Source organism: Chamaea fasciata, unplaced genomic scaffold, assembly GCF_029207755.1.
Source record: "Chamaea fasciata isolate MVZ Bird 193981 ecotype frontalis unplaced genomic scaffold, bChaFas1.0.hap1 SCAF_14, whole genome shotgun sequence".
Lineage (NCBI taxonomy): Eukaryota > Metazoa > Chordata > Aves > Passeriformes > Sylviidae > Chamaea > Chamaea fasciata.
The window spans coordinates 13543895-13565574 of NW_027094099.1; the positions used below are offsets into that span (position 1 = coordinate 13543895).

At 39.5% G+C, this 21680-nt stretch overlaps 1 protein-coding gene across 2 annotated transcripts in view; it reads right to left on the minus strand.

Moving 5' to 3' along the window:
• The window catches only part of AGBL1 (AGBL carboxypeptidase 1), a 265166-nt gene that overhangs the window by 119536 nt on the left and 123950 nt on the right, over positions 1–21680 (minus strand). For both annotated transcript variants that reach the window (XM_066196254.1, XM_066196253.1), the window contains exons 19-20: positions 7840–7969; positions 3139–3270 (exon numbers count right to left, since the gene is read on the minus strand). In XM_066196254.1, coding sequence (XP_066052351.1) covers positions 3139–3270; positions 7840–7969 — 262 coding nt within the window. The remainder of the gene's footprint in view (positions 1–3138; positions 3271–7839; positions 7970–21680) is intronic.

A 21680-nucleotide genomic window follows, 5' to 3' on the forward strand; every position in this document is an offset into this window, starting at 1 on the left:
TAGTGCTAATGAATAGACTGGACTGTTAAATACACAAACACACACACACTCATCAGCGCTGCTGCACCAACCACAACATGAGCCAAAACACCATTTGATCCACCTAGAGGAGACCAAGCAAAATTAGAGCACTCTTATTTCTTTAATGACACTTCTTTAACACCTGAACTGAATGAAATCCAACTGAAGGAGTTCCCACGTATTGCTAGTGGCATTTATCCTTGAATTTCATTCAGTTTAGGTGGTGAAAACTAACCAGCTACTTTTATTTTCCAGTAACCATCAGTTTCACCAACTAATTATGAGGAATTGTAGTTCTGTTCTTTTGGGCTTTACTTTACATCACTGTATGGGAATATTTGGTTTGAAAGTGACAGAATAATGGATTTTCCTAAAACACGCTTGTTATGAGTGATACATATTTGGGCTAAACTACTTTGTAATATCTCTTGCAAACTACTTAACCATACATGTCTTTCATTTATACATATTTCATTTTTCAGTATATTTTGTCTGCAGCCATCACTGGTTTCCTCCAGATCCATAAGGTCCATTCTTCAGATGAAAAAACTGAGGTAGAAAAAACTAGAACAAAGCAAAAAACTTCGCTTTAAATCTGAGACCACCTCAAGCCTCAATCTTAAGTCAAGATCTCCAGTGTGCTACTAAGAGCTGCAGCACTCTCTTTCCTGTGGGCACACTGAACAGAGAAACCTTGAAAATTCACTTCTTGCCTTTGATAAAGCATCCAACATTTCTGCACTGCCTTCAGCCTGCTACTTGCTGCACAGAGCTCACAAAAATGGATGGCTTCATGCACAGCTCCCAGGTTTTCCTGGATTTTGACTAAGAAGGGAGTAAAAAAATGCAGCAGAACCTTATAGCTCAGTTGTTTATAAACCTCAGCACAACCATGAGACCCAGTTAAACTCTATGTGAATGCTGTGTTCCCTTATCTGAACCCACACACAAAATTTTGTAAACTTACCACATCAAATATAATAATCAGAACCCTAATCCAGTTTAGCTTTTTAGAGCAATTCAAATTATATGCATAATCAATCTTTTTCTTTTAATTAAATAAAAATACTGGCAGGTAACAGTAATGTCTCTGTACACAGGACTCATTTAGAAGCATTAACAAACCCGAATTTAATATTCTTTTCATTTTACCAGCATTCACTGGATTTCACACTAATGGCTCTTTCTTCTCTATTGATTCTTCTCATTAATTATCTTTCAATAATATATTTTGTGTGAAAACACATCCCTTTAAAGGATGCTTTTATGACAGTGCAGCAGTGTGACTGTGTTCCGTGTCTCTCACACAGCTGGATTTATCATGTGTGACAGCAAAGGAAGCTGCTCCACTTACACTGGACCGTGTCCATAAACCCCCAGTCCCATTCAAAAAGAATCAAATTATATTTCTTTACTAATGTCCCTGCAGAGATTGCTGTCAAAGGGGCCTGGAATGTTTATCAAAAGGTTGGGATTACGATGCCAATGCTGTGCAAGTCACCCAAGGCCACCAAATATTAAAGACAAGGAGGACTCTGGCTGTACATTGCCAAAGGCTACAGCTGCATCTATAACATATGAGGCAAAGGCTCTTCCAAAACCCATAATTTTCTTGAGGTATTTGCTTTCTGTTCCTGCAGAGAAAAATCAATCATGGAGGCCAGATTAATTCCCATTACCTGGAGGAGGCAGGAGAGAAACCTGTGCAAACAGTGCAAGGCAGCAGGTCTGAGGCAGGGGTGGGTATCTGCCAGCTGGAATTGCAGACGTGTCCCAGTTCAGACCCAGTGTCCCCAGCCTAAGCAGGGAGAGGGTGACCCATAGGCTGGCTCTGCAGCAGGCACCCACCTCCCATTTTGCACAAAGACAAGGATTAGAGCCTTAAAAATCTTTCTTATGGGGCGCTGCAGAGTGTTCTTGGACAGCCTTTCTTCATTGCAGATTCAGGTCAGGTTCCAAGCGCTGACAGTAACATTTGAATTCTGTCTGTGCAGCAGCGAGCCCTCCTCAGCCTTTGCAAGCCCCTGGAATTCCAACAGAGCCAAAAATGCCCTGGCTGTGGGAACCCTCCCTGCTTTCCTCAGGAATCAATGTTTGCCACAGGGACCCCTCACAGCCAACACTGGGGCACTTTCCTCCAGTAAAGTTTCAGCTGTTTCTGTGCAGCTCCATAAGATGAGCATGGAAAACATGACAATCTCATGGAAGGATATTGAGTATGCTGAAGTTACAAGAGTTATACAGAGGCATAAACTGACAAAGACTTTTTAGTCTCTTTCAGGTTTGAGTGATCCAAGCTGTAACTCTATACTCAGTTTAAGGCCACAATTATGTTTTGTGAAATTAACATTTTTTAAGACTAGAAATGGACCTTATAAAATTTTTTTCTGAAAAAAGTTATTTAATAGGAAAATATCAGTTAAACAGATACAAAAAGAAAAAAAAAAAAAGAGAGAGAGAGAGAGAGAAAGAGAGAGAGATGGGCAGGAAATCTAGAAATCCAAAGAAGAGTTTGATGAACAAGACATTCCCATGAAGTAGAAATAAAAGAGATTTTAGAATTTGTTCTAATTTAAAAAAAAAATGAAAAATCCGAGGTATGACACCAAGCATTTGTTCTGGAGATAGCTTCACTATGATAGATTTGTTTGGAATCCATTGAATTATCTCATGTTTTCAGTGGGACCAGGAGCATTTTGTGACGAAGAAATTCAATTGAGTAGGACTGTGGGACACCATCATCCTCTCAGTTAACATTACATAATTCCCATTTATTTCCATATTATGGGTAGGATGGTGAGGAAAAAATTGTATGTATATTTAGAGATTACAAAACACACAAAAATATGTCTGTCCTATTATCCTGTTGCCAAATGTTATAGTCCACAATTTTACTGAAATGAAATAAATAGCAAACACACTGTCAGTAGACAGGTCCCTAATATCTGGTGCATGAGGATATAACATGTGACTCGAAATTTTCTGGACCATTATTCCTCTGGAGTAAGGAAAGTTTGTAGCCTATCACCAAAATTTCTGAGGTGACCTTATCTTAAATATTTTAAATATATAACCACACACAAGCTGCTAGTTAAGGAAGGAACCAAGAGGACCTACCCTGTAGCCAACATCTTCTGTGACAACTGCTGTGTCAACCATGCAGCCTGCTTGCCACAAGGTCTCTTTAATGCTGCAGCCATAGAGAAACACATTCTTTTTCTGGGAGTGCCCATGGTAGTCACAGAAGACCTAGAGAGAGGAAAAAACAGGGCAAAATGCTGAACATTGGAAAGGTTTCTTGGTCCTTCATAATAAGCACTATTGGACTGTGGCAGGGAGGTGTTAATGGTTTTTTTTCCAGCTCTCTTCAGAGTAGCTTAAACTCTGGGCCATGCCTTTGACCTGTGTCAGACTTCATTAGTCACTTGTATCTTGCTTTATTTATTTGATCTGACATGATCTCAGGGGTCCAGAGTCAAGTCCAGTGCACTTCTGTCTGCAGCAGAAATAAACATGACACCTGTGCAAGAATCCATGGCAACTCAGGAACCTAAGGGTTCATGAGAACTCCTGATACCACAACGGAGCAATTTGTCAGGCTCTTTCTACTTCTAAACTCCTAAACTCCAGCTTTGTCCTCGTGAGATTTGAAACCTATGCCTTTCCAAGCAATTAATCATTGCTTTGTCATCTTTAAATTAAAAACCCATGCTACACAATTTTCAGGAAAATATAATTGTGCGATTGTATTGTCAGACCTCTGCACGAATTCCTGCAAGTCAAGCACAGAAAATGACCCACATTCAAGGCAAATAATCTCATTCCACACTAATCTACCTGTCTATCCAATCCATCTCTCGTGTCAGCTGTCATATAAACGAGACACAAGGCACATTCCCCATTTTAGCGGAAGTTTTGATTGCCTTTATAGGCAGATATTGATTTCCATGGAAATGAAAATCACAATTTAATGACCCGAGAGGTAAATATTGACCCAGGTCTTAAAGAATAATCAATCTCAGTGCCCTCTGAGATTTGAAGTCGATGTACACATGGCTGTTACATATATTCTCCATGTCTTAATCAGGAATATTCAGAAGTCTGCCAATGATAATATAAGAATCTCTAAAGAGAAGGAATTATTTCATTTTAAACCGACAGCACGCACTGTAGAGTACAAAGGAGCTTCAAGATTTCATTGAAACAATTTTCCAGGACTTATGTTAGAGACAAATGAATATGTGTAGGAAGGTAGAGAAAAATTATGGATCCATGTAGAGATGGGGGAGAAATATGGGGTGCAAAAAATAGAATCATAGAATCGTTTAGGTTGGAAAATATCTCTAAAATCATCAAGTCCAATCATTAACCCAGCACTGCTATATCCACCACGAAACCCTGTCCCCAAGTGCCACAACTGCATGTCTTTTAAATACCTCCAGGATGGTGACTCCACCACTGCTCTGGGCAGCCTTTTCCAATGATTGATAACTCTTCAGAGAAGGAATTTCTTCCTCATATTCAACCTAAACCTCCCCTGGCACAACTTGAGGCCATATCCTCTTGTCCTGTCAATTGTTGCTTGGGAGAAGAGACTGACATGCACTAACTGTCAACCTGTCCCTCTGCAGAGCCTTCCTACTCTCCAGCAGATCAACACTCCCACCCATATTCTTACCTAAATACATGCACAAGAGGGGAGAAACAGATGGAGAACATGAGCTTCTTCTACCAACTGTTAGGGCAAGACTTACCCTAGCTTGTTTATTTACCAGCTCCACAGTAACTAAGTTTAGCTGCAGCACATCAGGGAGTTTATTTATCTGGGAATTGAGCACGTATGTTCCTTCAGTTTCTCTGACACTGGAGAGGCTGAGGCACACATAACAACCAGTCAGAGGGACAATTGTACACATCCCAAAACTTACATGCTGCTGCTGCTTCCGGGTTTCTGTCCTGTCAGCTTCCCTTCCCACACGACCACTCACTTCCAGACCTTTTTGTGGGGCTGAGGGCCTGCAGGTTCCACACCTGGAGGATGTGAACAGCCACCTACCCAGCAACAGCCCTGATCCACACACAATTATCCTGGAATGTCTCCTTCCAAAGGGCTGCATTTATTAATTCTCTTAATGACAGCCATTGCTCCAGCTAGTGTTTCATCTCAGCTATCAGCAATACACAGCCATAGCTTAGGTTAACCACAGTTACCACCCAGAATGTATTTCTATGAATATCAAAGAGGATTTTACAGCTTTTGTCTGATCTCAAGGCAGAGAACTCAGCTCAACTGAGTATCAATTACCTGCCAATTTACAGAATTACAACACACAAAAGACAATATATTATCTGCCTAAAATATTATTTATCAGAAACCACACAGGGATGATCAGAGAGTGGGGCTGCCTGATAAGTAGGTTTATAACTGTGCACCTCAAGAAGCCTGCAGACAGGTCCTTAGTGACAGATCTGGATTGAGACTTCTTTACTGGTAAAGGATCACCAAAGCCAGGTTCTGTAATTTGTCAGCTGGTTCAGGCCATGGAATCTTTCACTGGGTGTCACCAGCTTCCACAGTAGAAGTGACAGTGCCACTGAAAACACTTTGATTCTATTTTCAAGTTGTATAGCAGTACATTTTAATTAATTTGACTGGATATTGCAGTCACTCCCAATGTTTATACTCAATTATTCTCTATAGCACACCCTTCTGTCTGATTTTCACACCACAGGGTAGCTTATGTCTCACCATTCAGCCAAGGCTAAGAGATATTCTGGAGTCTGAGCACCCAACACAGAATTCTTCCTGGGATATGTCTGGGCAAACACCGAGCAAACTTGGCAACTTTAGCCTGTCCTACCATATGGCTGGGACACTGAGACACACAAACCAGTCAGACTCCCAAGCTTGCACTCACTGGGATATGACTCAAAGACATGCACAATTTTTAAATCTATTTAAAGTTATTTGCCAGCACTGATCATCCTAAAGGAAAGGACTGCCTTCTAGCTCAAAAACAATCCTTCTTATGAGTCACAGAACCAGGTACCTTTTAAAATAAAAGAAATCTATAAAGTGGAAAGCAAGAAAAGCTGTAGGAAAACAGAACATTTTGAAAGTTCTTCTCTTCTTTGTGTCAAGTCTCTTTCTTAATAACATTGTGACAGGACATTAAATGTCAGTTTGGGGGTAGACATGCTAAGGTTTTTTTTTTTCCTCTCAATGAGTACATTCTTGCAGGCTGTGCTTGTTTCCAAGCTTGATATAATGCCTTTGAGAGGCAGCAAACTCTGCTCAGAGCCTTCTGGTCCATTGGAAGTTCCTTTCCCCTTTTAGAGCATCCTGTTCTTCACTAGAAATGAGACTCTCGGCAGTGAGACTCTCCCAGTGCACCCAGTCTCTTGGTCTCATTGGGGTTCCCACAGGCAACAAGGTAAGCAAAAATCCCCCATTATTTAACAGGCTGTTTGCTTGATAACTAAAGAATTAAAGGGCACTTGGTTTGAAGGGCTGCTAAAATTCTTTGCTTTTTTCCTTCAAGCAGCTTTTCTTTGCTTTGAAGAAACTGCTTGCACATCCCTAGGATAAATTAAACCAAATCAGTTCACAGAAATCATTTGGCTATCAGTGAACTTGGCTCCATGGGATCTTAGAGGTTAAAAGAAAACTCAATAAAAAAAACAAACAAATAACATCTCAAAACCCCAAACTCTATTCTGAAGGAGGGAAAAGGCATTTTCGAGGATGTATAAACTAAAATCAATGTATTCTTCAAAGGCAAAGAAAAATCAGTTTATGAAGTCTGACATGCAGTCTGTGAGTGAGGGAGATGGTAGGATCAATAGTCTCCCTTCACTCAACAATGATGAAAACTTGTACTGAGTATTCAACTTTATGCACCTGAATATGACAAGGAGGGTCATGTATTAAAAGAGGCCAGACATCAAATTACAGGGTAAAACAAGACTCATCCCACACTGCTCTGAACTAAAGGAAAATGTTGGTGACTCAATTTGCAACTCTGAGCTGAGTTTCAACAATACTCCTCAGCCTACAGAGATAAATTTCAGGGCTGTCAGCTTAGACAAAAACTAAATTACTGCAAGAATTCTCTTAGAGAAGCTCATAGACATTTTCACCTTGTTTGGGTCTTTTCTCACAAAATCCAGAGGGACTGTGGTGCATTTGGGCACCTCCTGTCTGGCTGTAGCTATCACCAACAACCTACCAGTCCGTGTATCCACATCTGTCAACATTTGAAGCTCCTTGTGGTTTTCCTCCTGGGGTCTCAGAACTCTCTTTTGCTGGGCAACTGAGCAGATGGGGTGGATCCCAGACCCATCTCATGAATTTCTGGTAGCCCCCAAACTCCGTCTTTTTTTTCCTACTACCAAAACAGCAGGGAAGTTTACACACTTTGAGGGTTGCTCCCTCTGTTTTTGTGATTGCATGGGCTTTAGCACAGTCCACTTAGACTAAATCTTTTTGGAATTTCTCCTAAAGCTTCCATCAAGATAGCAATAACCTACTCATAATATTTAGCTTAGCTGGAGTACTTTGAGGATATAAAGAGCTTTAAGAAATTAATTTTCTCATTTTTATTCCAGGTATACAGAGATTCTGAAATTTGGAGTTGCTGGTTAGAACATCCAATAAGTGATAAATATTCAAGACTTTCAAAACAATTCCACAAGATGAAAGGATGTAACAGGACGTGATGCTCCCAAACCACTCCAGCTGTGTGACAAGACTGTTCACACAAGTGCAATAATCAATCCATTCACAGAATCACACAAAAGAGCCTGGATGAGACTCACCAGAGGAGCCCTGCCAATGCTGCTCAGGTAATAGAGGAGACCTTTGGTGTGGTAAATTGTTGGATGCAGCTGGGGACTTGGGGTCAGCCACTGCCTGTTGAGATCATCTCCACTCAGTGAACAACGAAGGCTGAAATCAGGAAGCAACACATCACAAACTGGCAAAGCAACAGCTGAATCCAAAGCATTTCCAATCCTGGCAAGCCGTGGTACAAGGACAGGGAATGTCAACAGAACACAGAAATAATGGGCTGGAAGGAACCAATAATCCATATTCTAATTTTCATGTTCTTATAGTATATTAATTTTACAATTTCCTTTCCTTCTAAGGGTCACATCATTGCTGTCCTGCAAATAAATGCAGTTTTTCACTTACCTAAGAAGGCACAAATCAAAAGACCATTTAGAAAAAAATCTTCTGAAACATTCTAAATTCTGTGCTATGAAATTCACGCAGCTTGCATAGAGCACAGGCTTCTCATAACCCCCAGAGCAAACAAGCACATCCAACTTCTAGTCATTCTAATTGAAGACAGGCACTCAAATCTCATTGACCAGTATGAAACATGAATGTACTTAAATGAGATGAGCTGGGTGTCTCATTTAAGCTTCTCTACTAGCAAGAAATGTCTCTATCTAAAGCCCATCAAGGAGATCATGATCCCTGCTAGAGCATTATGTAGAACAATTACCCAAATTCACTGCAAAGGCTGGATAAAGAGCTAAATAAGAATCCCAGATCTGCACTGAGGAAACGTTTCCCTTAGTTAGTTACAACTTGTTCTCTTACTGACTCAATGATCAGTGGAAGATTGTGCAGGATACTTGCCTATGTGGAGCAGTACAGCACTGTGCAATTTTGAAAAATTCAACTCATCTCCCTTGTTAGTGACTGTGTAGATCAGAGCCTTACACTCTTCAAAGGACTTGCTGTAATTTGGTTGATAATTTTCAAATCATGGTGTGGTAATAGAATTCAGGAATTCTCCCCTCCAGCGTATGAGATACTGTAGCACATCCTCATCATCTCCAAAATATCCACTAGAATGCTTCTGGTGGCACTGTTAAGTTGGGATGCTTCTTCAAAAAAGTTAAAATATCCTAAATGTTGGATGAACTTGTAGCTATGGAGTTGCATCCAGCTTTGCTGTGCCAAACTCTTAAAACAAATTAAAACATAAATGTACCAATAAAGATGGGTTCTGCTGTTGTATTGATAGAGCAGGGTGTGCTGCATGTGGCATCTTGGGCATAATCAATGCCTTGCAAAATGCTTGAAAAAAAAGGGTTGTAAGGCAGGAATAATGTGGGGTTTTTTAATAGGTGGGAATAATGGATAATTCCCTGCCAGTCCTGTTAAAATTCCCTGCTATTCCTGGTTAAAAATGGAAGACAAAGAAATAATGAGTCACTAAGAATACTTCATACATCTTTAATGCAGGAAAACACAGTCTTTAATGACATCTTGGGATTTCTGGCAACACCACAAGATCCATTCCAAATTTACTCTAGTTTCAGTTATCTGTATTCCCTTATTTCCTCATAATCCATACTTCCCATGTTACTCACTCAGCAAATCAGAAAACACTAGCAATAGCTAACACTTGGGAAATCAGAAAATGTTGCAGGGAGGCTTCTGCCAAAAATTCTGCACAGAAACATGACAGTTTCTGTTGTGTTTCTTAAGGGCTCTTTGGATAAAGTTACCTTTAGGCTCACCTCTCCTGATCTTCAGGACAACAGCTGCTCAGCTGAGATTAGCAGCTGTATTTCTGCCAAGAATTTGTGTGCCTACACAGTTTTCCTTCAATAGGTACAATGCCACAGAACTGCATGAAGAAACTCATCTTTCTCCAACGTGACCAGGAAAAAAAATAAAACTCAAATGCTTCCTTGACATAAGGCTGTGATGTATTCCTCCATCGCAATTATACCAAGGAGAAAAATTAATTTGGAATAGCAACAGAATTTTCATTCTGAAGGAAAGAATGATAGATGGACTTGTATTCTGATGTTTTAATTTAATATCAAGATGAAAAAACAGAAGGGAGTCTCATTGTTTCAGACCTACAGAAATAGTTTTTCAACACCGTCATTGGTCACAGCCCAAACCTACTATACTCCCCTTTCCTGTGAGAATTGACAGTAGTTATTTCTGCTCAAACCACCCACATTTACCTCTGCTAAAATGCTTTGGTACACACTGGACGAGTCCAACATAAAGGGAGAAACAAAAGCAGTGGAATAGAAATATGACAGCTGAAAATTACTGCTAAAAGAATTCAGTAAATACAGAGACTAATATTAAACCACTGCCAAGCTCAATTTTTATTTTTTAGACTAAACTAAAAGCTTCTAGAAAGGGTCATTATTCCTTCAGCAATTCTAAAGAAATCCTATGATCTGTCACATAAGAAGAACTCCTAATCAAGTCCATAATGCAATTTACTAATTCCATTGCTCTGACACAAATTGTGACTTTTTTCAGGGGTGACAATGACAAGACAATCCAAAACAGCTCTGCAATTCATAGGTGCTGCTCTGCTTAGTATTAGTTTAAGAAGTGTAATCGAACTCCAAACTATAATTTGGAAGTCCTTATGAACTGTTTGGAAAGGAGGTAACATCTCTACATAAAGCCAAGAGCTAGGAGACTAAATTCAGCTTTTTCCCTTCAAAGATTAACATCTCTGCTCATCTAAAGCTTTAAATATTAGCCCTCAGCTTGGCTGTACCCACAGCTCTGAAGGACATGCAGAACTCAAATTTAATTACAAGAAGCAGATTTTTCCCACCCTGCTCTGTCCTTCCTTCATTCTGTTAAAATCTGTTTACTTTTGGACATGCCAATTCCCTGCTAGTCCTGTTTCTCCTTATCCCTTCATTCCTTCTCTCTCTTTCCTAACAGTGATGACATACACAGATAATAGTTTTGCCCGATATGCTCTGCAGCCAAGGGTGAAGGTAAAATATGAAGCTGATTTCAAATGCTGATAGCAAATAAAGGGACTGAAGAGCTGAGACTGGCTTTGAATGTTCGGCAAGATTTAATGAAATTCACTACTCAAATCAAAGGTCTTTCTTACAACACAATTCCAAGCTATTATATTTCCTTTAAATGCTTTACATGTCTTTTCTCTTCTAGCATTAGCAAGACCACATGCCACCTTGGATGGAACTAGTGGCAGCTTGCAAAAACAACTGCCAGAAAAAAATTCCAATAAAAAACATTTCTGTGGCTCTGTATAAAGTACCTGAAATTCTTCTAATTGCTACATAACTTTGACCCAAGTGCATTACCCAGAGATATCTCAAATAATTAAACTTTGATTCTCTTGTTCAAAAGCCTGATCTGTTTGTTATAGTCCTCCCTCCTCCTCCTCTACTTTTATATAGCCAAGACATTTTGGCTTTGCGAGCAAAGTAACCTCAGAGACTGCGCAAAACTCTGCACAAGCTATGTGTATGGATGGAGAGATCCTACCTGGTCCTAACATGAGGCTTGGTAAGGTCAATGGAACATTTCAGTTGACTGCAATAAGCCTGTGTCCCACAAAGGTACAAAAATGGCAGGGGATGAGAAACACAGAAAACACTGGAAAAACAAAGCTGAACAGGGTTGTGTAGTAAAGAGATTGGGGACAAGAATAATACACAAGATATTAGACAAGAAAGAATGAAATGGAGAGAGAGAAAAGTCACTTTTTAAAGAAAATATGTTGCTGTGCTTGGAAGATAAAATGTTTCCCAGTCTCCTGTCCATAACAGATAAAAGGAAAGACAGGAGCCATCATATTGAATGAATGATGTCAGGACTGATAATAACAGCACCTGGGGCACAGGGAAATATAAAATCTAAAGGGATGCATCATGTTTGATATGTAGAGAGAAGCATCACCATTCACTGTGCATCTTAAAAGCAGACAGCAGTACCAGTGTAGGATGAGAGTATAAAAGGCAGCAGGCACAAGTAAACATCAAGATGCCATTGAACAGCATGAGGCAGCTTCAACCAGACACAGCATGCTGGACTTTATAAATAACAGCAGCCTAGGATGAAAACTGAAATATTTGTATTAAGTTGTTATGGCCCTGCCATTCAGATTACTCAGAGCAACAGGGAGAAAAAAAAAATAAGATGGATAGAAAATCCTTTATTTATCTCCATTTTGAATCTTTCTAGAGATCGAGACTCAGTGATGTGAGGAAGCAGCCGCAAAGCTCTCCTTCGTATTGTACTGGAGGGGGTCAGAAACATAACCATTATTTTCTGGCTTTGACTCTGGCTTTGTTCAAGTCCATGGGCTGAAATCATAATGGCTACATTGCATCCTGATACGACCCTGTGATGCCAATGATTATTCCAGAAATGGAATATCACCAAAACAATGTAAATTTTGGAGGCTTTACAATGAAACAGTTGTCACCAACATTGCTGCTGTCAACAACATATTTCCTATCCTTCTCTTTCCTTCTGACTGCAACATGAATGCTAAAATGCGTACAATAGAACCAGGCTCAAGAGCAGTTTACCTTCTCAACATAACCAAAACAGATGAGAGTCCAGGAGCTACAATCCCTATTCCATATTTCTTTTCTTCAAGTGTGTATTTCATTCTTATGTCCTAATCACACTCCCATCCTTACTTGATCTACTGCAATGCTAATTGTCCTCAAACCTCACCTGCACCACACCTTTCTACCAAACTGGTTTTTATCAAGATTAAAGACTACAGTTAGCACTGGAGCACCAAGGCAGGCTGGCCCTGTTTAACTGGCCATATGATAAAAAACAAGGCCAAAAAGTCAGCTTCTCCTAAGAGATCCCAAAAAAGTACCAAACAATGGTGTTTTTTCAATTGCACTGTGAAATGCTGTCTATTTATTTTACCACCAAGACTTTAGGTGGAAATTTTTTACTACTCTCTTCTCTTTTTTTTTATGGCACCTTACACACACACACAATGCCAGACTCAAGTCCTGAGTGCCACTTGTGCTCCCTGGGTGCCAACCAATTTAGGGGTGCCAAGGAAATGACCTGTCTCATTTCAGCCCGTGGCTGCTGCACCACCCTGCCCTCCCAGCACTGACTGATAATCTATGATTCTTCCTCCTGGACAAACGCTATCCTGAGATATCACTCTGCCAGTTTTCTCCTGCCCCCCTACAGCTGAGCACTGATACTAATTAGCTTAATGAGCCCTCAGCGTTTTACTCGCTGCGTCCGACTGATTTTGTCACAATGGGCAATTCCTTGCTTCCCAAGATAAATGATGCAATCTGTGCTTTTCCTGTTCCATGCATGTACTGAATCTCTAGCCTTCCTCAGCTGGCTCTGATAGAAGAGCTCCTTTTCTCTCTGTGGACACAATTCATTAAGTCACACTTGGTCACAAATCACTTGGAGGTGCAGAACGAGATCTGCCTCACCCCGGCTAATGCTGCCAATGTCATAATCAAATAAGACAAGGAGTTCACCTGATCTCCTGGAAAGGTGAGCAAACAGCATTGTCAGGGATGAGCCAGCCTCCCTCCCAGTTCCACACCAAAGGATGCCCAGCTCATTACTATTTTGTCTTTTTGTAATAGCAGTAATCATTAAATACCAGATAATTCATTCACCTGCAGTTGCCCACACTTTGCACTGTCATCTATGAGAAAAGTTCAAGTAGTGAAAGTTTTGTGCTATTTTATGAAGGAGCAAATAAGGATTCAGGGAAGAAATGAAAATTGGGTTATCATCCACAACATGGGGTCATCTCAAGACTCTTTTCTGAGGATAATTTATTCAATAAAAAAGACTTAGAACAGCATGCTTAGACACTGGTTTTGGGTGGAAATTTCACTTTTCAGCTCTTATAACAAGTATTGACTTTTTGCATAAAGTATTGATTTTCCTCACCAATTCAACACAAATTCCCCAGAAAACTCTGAATTTTCTGTCAAAACTCCAAATTTTACTATCCAAAACATCAGAACCTGTTAATGAGGTGTCTCAGAAAACATGAATTTGAGGTTTCTTAGGCACCTGTTCCTCTCTTTCAGAACGTCTCCTTGAGGGGGCACATTTTCCCTAAATGCAGCATCAAGACTCTGTGACAGCAACTCAGTGAGATGCAGGATCATGATGCAACATGGGAGTTGTAGTTCGGCTGGAGGAGCCTGGACAAGGGCAGCCAAACAACTCCCAAATGGCACCGTGATGACACTTCTAAATGGAAGTACTGTTTTTAAATTGGAAGATTTGGCTCCAGTTTTGATTATCCATTATTCATAGAAAAGCTTAAGCTTTCCATGGAGGGAAAAAAAACCAAAAGAAAAAAAAAAACCTGAAAATCATTATCCCAAACAGCCCCACTTATATTCTCCTACAAGCAATGTCAGCAAATCCTAATTTTGCAGGCAGGGATATTGAGAAGTGAAGCCAGTAAATCAATGAAAAACTAGGAATAGAACCTGACAGCTGATGAAAGCATATCACATTAACTAAAACTTTACTTTTAAATTTATGTCCCTTAGCCTGTTTCTAATTCCTGTATCCTTTCCTATTTTAAAATGTGGCTTGTATCCATAGAGCTGAAGAGGATTCTTAACTGACTTAAGTTAATTGCACACATATGGGTTGCATCGAATTAACGGAGTTGGTTTAAAAATCTGTTAGTTAAATCAGTGCAATCTCTGCATACAAACGAGCACTAAGAATTGCAATTTGCAGATGATTGTTCTAAAACTTTAACCAAAACAAACAATACAGAAGGACAAAGTGTGACATCATAGAATTAAGTGATAATCGCAAGGAAGGTGTGTGGAAGCCCAGGAAAAAAAAAAAAAAAGTAAAAAAAGAAAAACAATGTACTCCAGCGGCTTCAGACCTCCAATAGTTTTTTCTACAATGCATCCTTAGCCAAGCAGTCCAGGAGGTGCTACCCTGGCACCTGCAAAGCTTTGTATGGGAATCAGGCTTGTTACAGCTAGCTGACACCTCATAGAAAAGCAGGACAGTGACCTGTCGGCAAAGAAGAAAGGAGAAAGGAAAAAAGAGAAAGAAGCCAAGAAGACCTCAGAGAGATGAAGGTGACGAAGCCTGAAGCCACTCCTCCCCAGCTGAGGTGCAGTATGTCCCATTCTTCGCCACCTCAGCCATCTTCAATAAAAACAAGCAGCAGGGATAAAGCTCCTCAAGTCACACCTGCATGACAATGAGGTGGTGGTGTTCCAAAAGAAGATGCTTTTCAGCACATATATTTTTGGCCCCGTAGGAGGTTGAAAGGTTGTTTTGCCAAATTTGTTCAGTTGATTTCTGAAGAGAAGTTAATTATAAACTTTACAAGAAAGTATTTAAAACACAGCTGATCTAGATTAGGCAGTGTTGGCTGTCCCCTATAATGCTAAGTAGGCTCACATATTAATCCTTCAGTATTAAATCCCATTGGTCAAAAAAGATGCTGTTTCTCTTCTCTAAGAAAGACCTGGCACAGGATGGGTTTACTGTGTTGCCAAGTCACTCATCTCAGTGTAGGAGCACAAAAAGTGTCCTCAATGCTCAAGAAGCTGCTGTGATTTACAGCAGAACTGTCCACAGGCTGACATAATTCCTCCATTAGTAAATTATAGTTCTGAAAAAGAAGAATTAACTGAAATATGCTGATTTGTGGCTTACAAAATAACACAAACCCAAGTACAAAGTTTGCTAACTCATTCCTTTGCAAGGCAGTGGGCTGGCTAAGGAAGATAACACTGTATTGTGTTTGTTGCTCATCCTAGAAGGGTTTCCCCTCTTTTTCCCACCTCCACTCCACCTTTTTTTCCCAATTGTTGTAAACTCAATATGATTATGAAGATATTATATAGCTATATCTTCAACATCACTGGAAATTCCCATTATAGGAGGCTACAGCATTTTGGGACTTGGCCTCTACTAACCTCACAGGCTACTTGCACAGCAAATATCTCTCTGCAATATAGTAATATTTCCTCACAGGTTACTCAGCAATGATACATATGAATCCAGCCTTTTTATATTTCTCCTTTGTGACACGGGATTTCTAACTCGGCCTGTGAATTCCATAGAGAAACCAGGAATTCCTATAAAGCACCATTTGCTTTCTTTGCAATAAATGTTCCCCTCTGTGCAGGTGAACAATATTTATGGATCTGACCTATTGCAATCCAGCTTCCATTTTAAAACATGCAACCTGGAAATAGATGGTCTTAAGGACCTTTCCAACCCAAATGGTTCTATGAAAACAGAAAAAAAAAACATAACAAAACAACCAACAACATACACCACACCACCAGAAAAAAAAATCAACCCCCCCCAAAAAAAAAACTAATGAAAACACCTTTTCTTTTTTTTTCTTTTCTTTTTCTTTTTTTTTTTTTTGGTTATATATTTCATCTGCCCTTGAAAAGATGTGGTTATTTTCCATTTTACCAGACATATATATCTTTGAATTCTTTCTTTGCCAGCACATTGTATCTTCCTACTCCTATACAATATTTCTCTCCAGTGTTGTGAGCTCTTGGGTAACTCTGTGCCTGATTCCCTCACACATTCCTGGAGACCATGAAGGCTTTGAAGGACTTGAGCCGTGAGTTAAAAATACCATCACTACCATAACTGGAGACTGCTTCTTGCAGTAGCTAGAAAATGATGCATAGAGAGTGGTTTAATAAGTCATTGAAGCTACTGGAAAAAAAATAAACTAAAAAAGTAATAATTAAAAGAAAATCGTCACTCCTTTTTGGAGCTTTCTGCTCAAAAATATGTGCACCATCTCCCCTACTAGATCCCTTCTCAGGTAAAGAGTAAGTGTCTCGGGTAAAGAGTAACAGAGGAAAGATTGAACTCCTCTAGTGCCCAGGAACATCCTCCAGGCAAAGGAAACAATGCGTTTTAGAAATGCCAGAAAAATTATGGATTTGGATTGTCCCTGTATAAAATCTGGCAACTACCACAAGGGCCACCCACCCAGCCTGCAGACAGCAAAGTGTTACCAATAAAGCAATCGTTCACCAGGGCGGGCACGCAAACAATAATTATCGAATAATTGTAATGGCGAGGAGACACAAAGAGAGAACAGTTCTGCATCTGGAATTCTCTGCAAAACAAATTCATCTCTCTGCTAGCACCAGTCTAATCCTTCAGTGCATCCTCAGACCTCAGGCAACAGGCACTGCAGCGCTGCTGGAAGGGCAATTGGGGGACTGAGCAGCAGCGAGCAGAGCAGTCACAGGGAAGAAAAGCAGTTCAGGGTTCTGTGTGTAGATGCACTAAACTCTCCTATATTTGTTTACTTTCCCCCACACACATGCACTGTGAGCCTTCAAACCTCAGCTGAATCCTAATTCTGATACTAAAAAAATCCACAACAAATTGCACTTACATAACTGCTCATCCAAGCATGGTGTCTCTGGGCACTTCAAAACAGTAAAGTTAAACGAAGCATTCAATACACACTTATTAAAATAAAGTATCCACTAGAGAAACCTGATGGGCTTGCAGAACACTGCAAAACAGTCAGGAAAAAAAATTTAATGTACACGTATAACAAGCAGCAGCAGAAAGAATTCCTGTCAGAGATTAAAAAAAAGAAAAAAAAAAAAAAAACCAACCACCCCAGCAAGACTTGGACAAAGTTTTAAGAGAGCTCATTTAAGTGCTAAGTAAAGCTGGCACTGAGAATTCAGGATGCACTGAAAGATTTAAAATTCCTAAGAGGTGCTACCACAATCTCAGGGGAGCTGAGAGACTTGCAATGGGTACCTTGCTGAACATATTAACAGTCCAAGCCTTGCTGGAAATTTCTAGTAAAGAAAAACTGGGGCACTAGCTAGGAACAAATGCATGGAAATGGTTCATATATACTCATGTGAGCAAAAAATCTAAGCTTCTTTTGCATAGCAATTGACAAATTTTAATTGGGGACTAGTACGATCAAAAAATTCCCTCTTGAAACAGATTTGTAAAGTGAAGTTACTTGAATACTGAAATAAATGACCTGATTTTTCAAAATATGGAGCTATTCATCATAGCCTATTGAAGTTCAATAGAGTTGCAAGCACTCAGCATCTTCCAAAGTCAGGAAATTCTTAACTAGCTTCCTGAAAAAAAAAAAAATATATAGATTGGGTCAACTAATTTATGGTCCTTAGCATTCATTTTTAACTCTCTCCTTAATATGAATCAGGAAGCTTGAAGCATCAGAAGATATCAGCACAATTCTCCAGAATGGAGGATACAGTACTTTATCCAAACATTTTGGGCTTTTTTGCCTTAGCTCTTCCCTGCCAGCCCCTCTACACACTTGTTTTTAATGTAACATAATAGAAAAATCATCTTTTAAGGGGGTACAAAATGTATATATGTGAATATATGGGGATGGGTGGATAATCATGAAGACACCTATGAAGAAAATTGATGATCAGCCTCCTATTTTGGTAGCAAAATGTTTAAAAATCTTTCAAATAAGTGGTACTGCCCTTTTTCAGTGAGTTAAGAATATCAGGTCCTGATCAAAAATTGAAATACTTCATGGGAAAGTAGATGACAAAGCACCAGGCTGACAGAGCCCCTTATTTAGACAAGGAGAGAAGGGAAAAAGAAGAGAGCTGTAATGCAACCTCTACATCACTTATTAGAAGACACAGAGAAGGATAATCTACAGCCACAGCTCTCCTACTTGGAAGGCCCATGGATAAAATATTGACACAGTGCCACTAAAAGCAATTTATATCTCCTGGCTGATCCAACTCAGCACACTCAAATAACAACCAAAGAATAGGCCCATGTTGTTTATCTTCATAGAAATCAACAACCAAGGGCTACAGTTTTTTTCTAGATAAGAAAACTCATTTTAACCTCCTCATAGAGAAAAAATATTTTGCAAATCTGTGTAGAAGAGCTGAACACATTCTAACTGTTAATACACATTTAGGCTCAATTTAGGCTACAGGTGGATGACTGCACTGATGTACTACATTTACAGGGCAGCACAACATTTGCCTCTAAGGAAAAACAGTGCTAAGATCCAACTTGGAACCAAGAGGTTTTCAAAATTCTCTGCCAGAAAATACAATATTCTGTCACTGCTAGGAAACTTCAAGATATTGTCTTCCACGCAGATGTAACTACAGTGTCTCTCTCAGTAGAATCACATTGAAAAAGCAGAGGAATAAAATTTTCTCCATTTCAAGATGGAGTAGAAAGAGAAACAAGCGAGGTGCTTGCTTAAAATAACAACAAAAGGCTTAACAAAATTCTCTAGAATAATTCTGATTACACCCAATAGTGTTTTTCCTTTTTTAATTTCTTCAGCATTCCTCATTCTTTGAGCTAATTCTACCGCTCAGACCCAAGAGAGAATAAAGACTCAACTGTATAACATTTAGTCAATACAGATAAGCTCACAGAAATATCCCCTGCAAAAATCAATGTGCAAATTCAAGCAGGCCATTCCGATCAGGTGGAATAAAGGTTGTACAAGGTTTCCAATTATTTTGGCTTCTCTTGTATTTCTGGAATATTTATAAGCAAGGGATGTCACTTGCTGCCGACAAGAAAGGATCTAGCTAAAACTTTGACCACTATTCTACCCTTCTTGACCAGCTTCATTCCACTAACATTGTGTAATTAATAAAGCCATATATTAGGAGGAACAAATGCATGGAAGTCATTCATATATACTCATGTGAGCAAAAAAAAATCTAGATCTGCTTTTGCACAACAATTGACAAATTTTAATAATTTTAATAGTTGTAATATTTGTTAATATATAATTATGTTTATAACCAGGGAAAAATATAAATACTTTTCCAATACGTTGATTTTTCTGAGCAGTTGGCAAATTTGATCACAAAAATTTGTTAGTGAGGGAAAAAGTACACCAAACCAGTCATATTTTTTGCCATTATTGAATGCCCAAAATAAAGATCTACCCTCTTTAAAAAAATTAAGCATCCCTATCCTCCTGCAGAGTGCAGTGAATGTACTTTCAGTGTGAAATCTCCATTTCAATAGGAGCATCTCTTTTCAGACTAACACTGGGACATTTCAAACAATTATATAATCATTAAATTAAACCCAAAAAGCTTCTTTAAGGTGTTACTGCCATCACTGTATAGATGGCTAAAGTAACTACAAAACAGTTTAATGACTTGCCTGGGATTGCACAGTAAACATTTGAGAAAAATGGAAAAATGATGATTCAAAGAGAGCAAAACATTCATAGGGGTTTTTTTAAGCTGTTCACAGCCTGAAAAGCAATTACTTAGTGGTCCTCAAAGGATGCCATGAAGGATGCTTATCTCTATTCCTGAGCACTGAAAATTACCAGCGACAGACAGCAAAAAAGGGACTGTAACCAGGAAAAGAACAAAAAAAAAAAAAGAAAAAAAAAAAAAAAAAAAAAAAAAAAGAAAAAAAGAAAAAAAAAGTAGGTCTGTAGAGCCCATTTCTCTCCAGCTCACAAGGCAAATTTGTTGGCCTGAAAAGCATGCTCACTGAATTGCAGCTTTGAATGTATTTCTCATGGTGTGACTCCACAGCTGCAAAATCCCAGCTGCAATTAGGAGACTGTAGGGCTGGATCCTCTGTCATCCCTCCACACGCTCCTCTCCAGAGGTGGCTGTGGCAGGCTGCAGCTGGCCTGCCAGCAGCCCCAGCTGCTCCCCAGCAGCAAGGCAGTAACTGCAGTTGTGTGTAAACAGTAGTAAAACACTAATTTCACAGGTGTGGAAATGGGCTGAAAGTGCTTAGCGTGGTTCCAGTCCAGCACTTCAGTCAGGTGAATACGACTTCCCTGGGAGAAGTCACAGGATGGGGTTTAACACCGTGAGACAAGGAGGGGTGATGAGGTGAGTGCTAAGTCTTCAAAAGGCCAAAAACATAATCACTGAATATCAAAGTTAAATCACTTTAGCGCCAAAAAAAAACCCCCATCATGATCCCAGTTGTGAGCCATTCTCCAAAGATTAAAGATTAGGATGGTGCCCTTTCCTCACATTTGTCTGAGAGGATTCTCGTGTCTTCTGCAGCATGATTGCTCTTAAGGAAAAATAAATACTGCATCAAATGGTTCACAGATGCTAAGGATGAATTAACAGGATGATAGTTTACATCCAAACTGACAAATTTCATTCCTTCCTCAATATTCAAGTTGGCCCTCAATGATCCATTTTCGTGACTCTGAGTCCAGCCTCTAAAGGGTACAAGTAAAGCTCTCATTCAGTGGGTGTAAATCTAAGATAATTGCATCACTGGAAGACACTGACAAAATTAAAAGGACTTAATAACATCCAGTCTAACAATCATTTATTGATTAGTTTTGTTTGACCTGTGGCATGTGGCTAATCCATCTTTCCCTTCCTGGATCCCCCAATAAAAGCCCATTCAACATTTAGAGAAAAAAAGGTGTTGAGACTCAAAATAGATCTCATGGGCAACAACACACCAACACAGCATACGTCTCTCCACTGCAGAGTTTCATTTCAAGCTTCCAGTGCTGCTCAGGAATTTCATTCTTATGTAGAGAAAACCATCTCTCCACCTGTCCAAGAGTTAAGCAAGCCTTGAAAGAAAAGAAAAAAAATCAAACCAACAGTACGAAAATGTTGAAAGCTGTCACATCAAAGACAAGACAAAAAATACTCTACCAACTCTACTCCCCTGCTAATACACCGCCTCTCTTTCAGTTTGTTCCAAGTGTAAAGCTCCAGAAGAAGAGGAGCTGCTCTACTACAAACTGTTGTCTAACTAACATAAAGACATTAACTAGGCCAGGAGGTCTTTTGTAGATAAAGATGAGGGTAGTTGAGGAGCTGCCAGTTCCTGTCCTGCCTCT